We start from the raw sequence: 2588 nt of genomic DNA, 5'->3' as shown, positions 1-2588 counted from the left end.
CCAGGAGGCAAAGCACCGGACGACTTACCCTTACTAGAAATGTCATCGAAATGCATATAAACACAGTGGTTTTGCTGAAATGTTTACTTTTCCACATAATATAAGGGCAATGCCAGCCATGTTTTTTTTTCGCTGGAGGAAACTTGATACTCATGTGACCTGGTTGCAAGCCATCGTCAATAAATAGGCCATATATGTAGGACTGAAACATATTGAGGAGCCAATTTATGACAATACTATGTTTCCCACTGTGGACTACTTGGATAATATACATTTTTCAGTGAGACTGGGTTGTCAGAACACCATCTCAGACCTTCAGAAAAGGAAATGTTGCTAATAATTGATCTTTGTCTCCTGTTCTTAGAGTTCAGAAATGTCTTCTGGCAGCAACCTGCGGTCTGAGGATCAGTTTCTGTGCTCCATCTGTCTGGATGTGTTCACTGATCCAGTCAGCACACCATGTGGACACAACTTCTGCCAAACCTGCATCACTCAGAACTGGGAGGTTAATTTTCCCTACAAGTGTCCCCTGTGCAAAGAGATTTTCACGTCTAGACCTCAGCTGGGAGTCAACACCTTCATCAAAGAGATGGTTGCTCAGTTCAGACATGAAGCTCAGCAGGAAGCCGGCAGCAGCAGCTCAGCTGCCAAACCAGGAGAAGTTCCCTGTGACGTCTGCACTGGAACCAAGCTGAAGGCCCTGAAGTCCTGCCTGGTGTGTCAGGTCTCCTACTGTCAGACTCACCTGGAGCCTCATCTGACCACTCCAGGTCTGAAGAAACATCAGCTGATGGAGCCTGTGGAGAACCTGGAGGACAGGATGTGTCTGCAGCATGATAAACCTCTGGAGCTGTTCTGCAAGACCGACCAGACATGTGTCTGCTCGCTTTGTTCTGTTCTAGACCACAAGAACCACAAGTTTGTTCCTCTGAGAGAAGAATCTGAAGGAAAGAAGGCAGAGCTGAAGAAGACCGAGGCTGAAGTTCAGAAGATGATCCAGAGCAGACGAGTGAAGATCCAGGAGATCAAAGAGTCGGTGAAGATCAGTAAAGATGCTGCAGACAGAGAGAAAGCAGAAGGTGTTCAGTTCTTCACTGCTCTGAAGGAGGCTGCTGAGAGAGGCCTGGAGGAGCTCATCAAGGAGATCCAAGACAAACAGAAAACTGCAGAGAAACAGGCTGAAGACTTCATCAAAGATCTGGAGCAGGAAATCTCTGAGCTGATGAAGAGGAGCTCTGAGGTGAAGCAGCTCTCACAGTCTGAAGACCACCTCCACCTCCTCCAAAGCTTCTCCTCCCTGAAAGCTGCTCCACCCACCAAGAACTGGACAGAGGTCAGAGTTCATCCTCCATCATATGAGGGGACTGTGGTGAGAGCTGCTGCTCAGATGCTGGAGAAGATGAAGGAGAAGATGAGGAAGCTGTTGGAGGCTGAGCTGAAGAGGGTCCAGCAGTATGCAGTGGATGTGACTCTGGATCCTGATACAGCTCATCCCTGGCTCATCCTGTCTGATGATGGAAAACAGGTTAATTGTGGGAATAAAAGAAAGAAGCTTCCAGAAAACCCAAAGAGATTTTATCCATGTGTTAATGTTTTAGGACAGCAGAGTTTCTCTTTAGGCAGATTTTACTTTGAGGTTCAGATTAAAGGAAAAACTGAGTGGGATTTAGGAGTGGCCAGAGAGTCCATCAACAGGAAGGGAGACATCACTCTGAGTCCTCAGGATGGTTTCTGGACTGTTTGGTTAAGAAATAGAAATGAGTACTCAGCTTGTGCTGGACCTTCAGTCCGTCTCCATGTCCAGCCTGGTCCTGAGAAGGTGGGGGTGTTTGTGGATTATGAGGAGGGTCTGGTCTCCTTTTATGATGTAGATGCTGCAGCTCTGATCTACTCCTTTACCGGCTGCTGCTTCACTGAGGAGCTCTATCCATGTTTCAGTCCTGGTCTGAATGATGGAGGTAAAAACTCTGCTCCTCTGATCATCTGTCCTGTTAATAAGGCTGATTGTTGCACTGATGAAACACCATGATGAATCTGTTGGTGAAGAACCTCCAACCTAAATCTTGGTGGAGAGCTGGGCTTGGAAACTTCAGCAGGAAGTCAACCCTAACCCTAAACCCTAAATCACAGATGGATTATTGAATGAGCTTGTTATTTTTCTTGGATCTGATGTAAGTAGGTGATTGTTGGAGTTTGGACCTTTTGTCTTTATGTTAAAGGAGCAATAAGTAAGAAATTTACTGTAAGATCAACCTAATTCATTCTAATTTCTCACCTGGGATGGAAGTAACTATCCCTCTAGACAACTGGTCCTCTCAATCATTGATGTCTTAGTCACATTTTTCTCCTTTTAAAATTAGCGGTATGTCTGGAACAACTTCGGTGCAGTGAGTAGTGAAGATTCAATAGAGCTTCACAACAACGGACTATTAAGTAAATGGCTGGTCTCCGTGAAAGGTATTGTGTATGTGTTGTTCAGATTTTAACCTCTAGGTGTCATTATTACTTACAGTTCCTTTAATAAGTAACTCATGGATCAGTTATCATTATTTCCCCCATTGCATCTCACTGGTATAGCAGTCCTAGGC

The 2588-nt window shown here is 45.3% G+C and overlaps 1 protein-coding gene across 1 annotated transcript; it reads left to right on the top strand.

Annotated features, from left to right (window-relative positions):
- The first annotated feature begins 370 nt into the window (after positions 1 to 370).
- On the top strand, positions 371 to 2029 carry LOC118561091 (E3 ubiquitin-protein ligase TRIM21-like). The gene has a single exon (XM_036132872.1). The coding sequence runs from the start codon at positions 374 to 376 to the stop codon at positions 2027 to 2029; it is 1656 nt and encodes a 551-aa protein (XP_035988765.1). The 5' UTR covers positions 371 to 373.
- The last annotated feature ends 559 nt before the right edge of the window (positions 2030 to 2588 follow it).

This window comes from Fundulus heteroclitus, unplaced genomic scaffold (assembly GCF_011125445.2).
Source record: "Fundulus heteroclitus isolate FHET01 unplaced genomic scaffold, MU-UCD_Fhet_4.1 scaffold_56, whole genome shotgun sequence".
Lineage (NCBI taxonomy): Eukaryota > Metazoa > Chordata > Actinopteri > Cyprinodontiformes > Fundulidae > Fundulus > Fundulus heteroclitus.
Note: the sequence above shows the minus strand (reverse complement) of the source record. Positions and strands in the feature narration are given on the sequence as shown.

Excerpts from the sequence above, each read along its gene's own strand:
- LOC118561091 (XM_036132872.1), top strand. The coding sequence starts at position 374 with ATGTCTTCTGGCAGCAACCTGCGGTCTGAGGATCAGTTTCTGTGCTCC.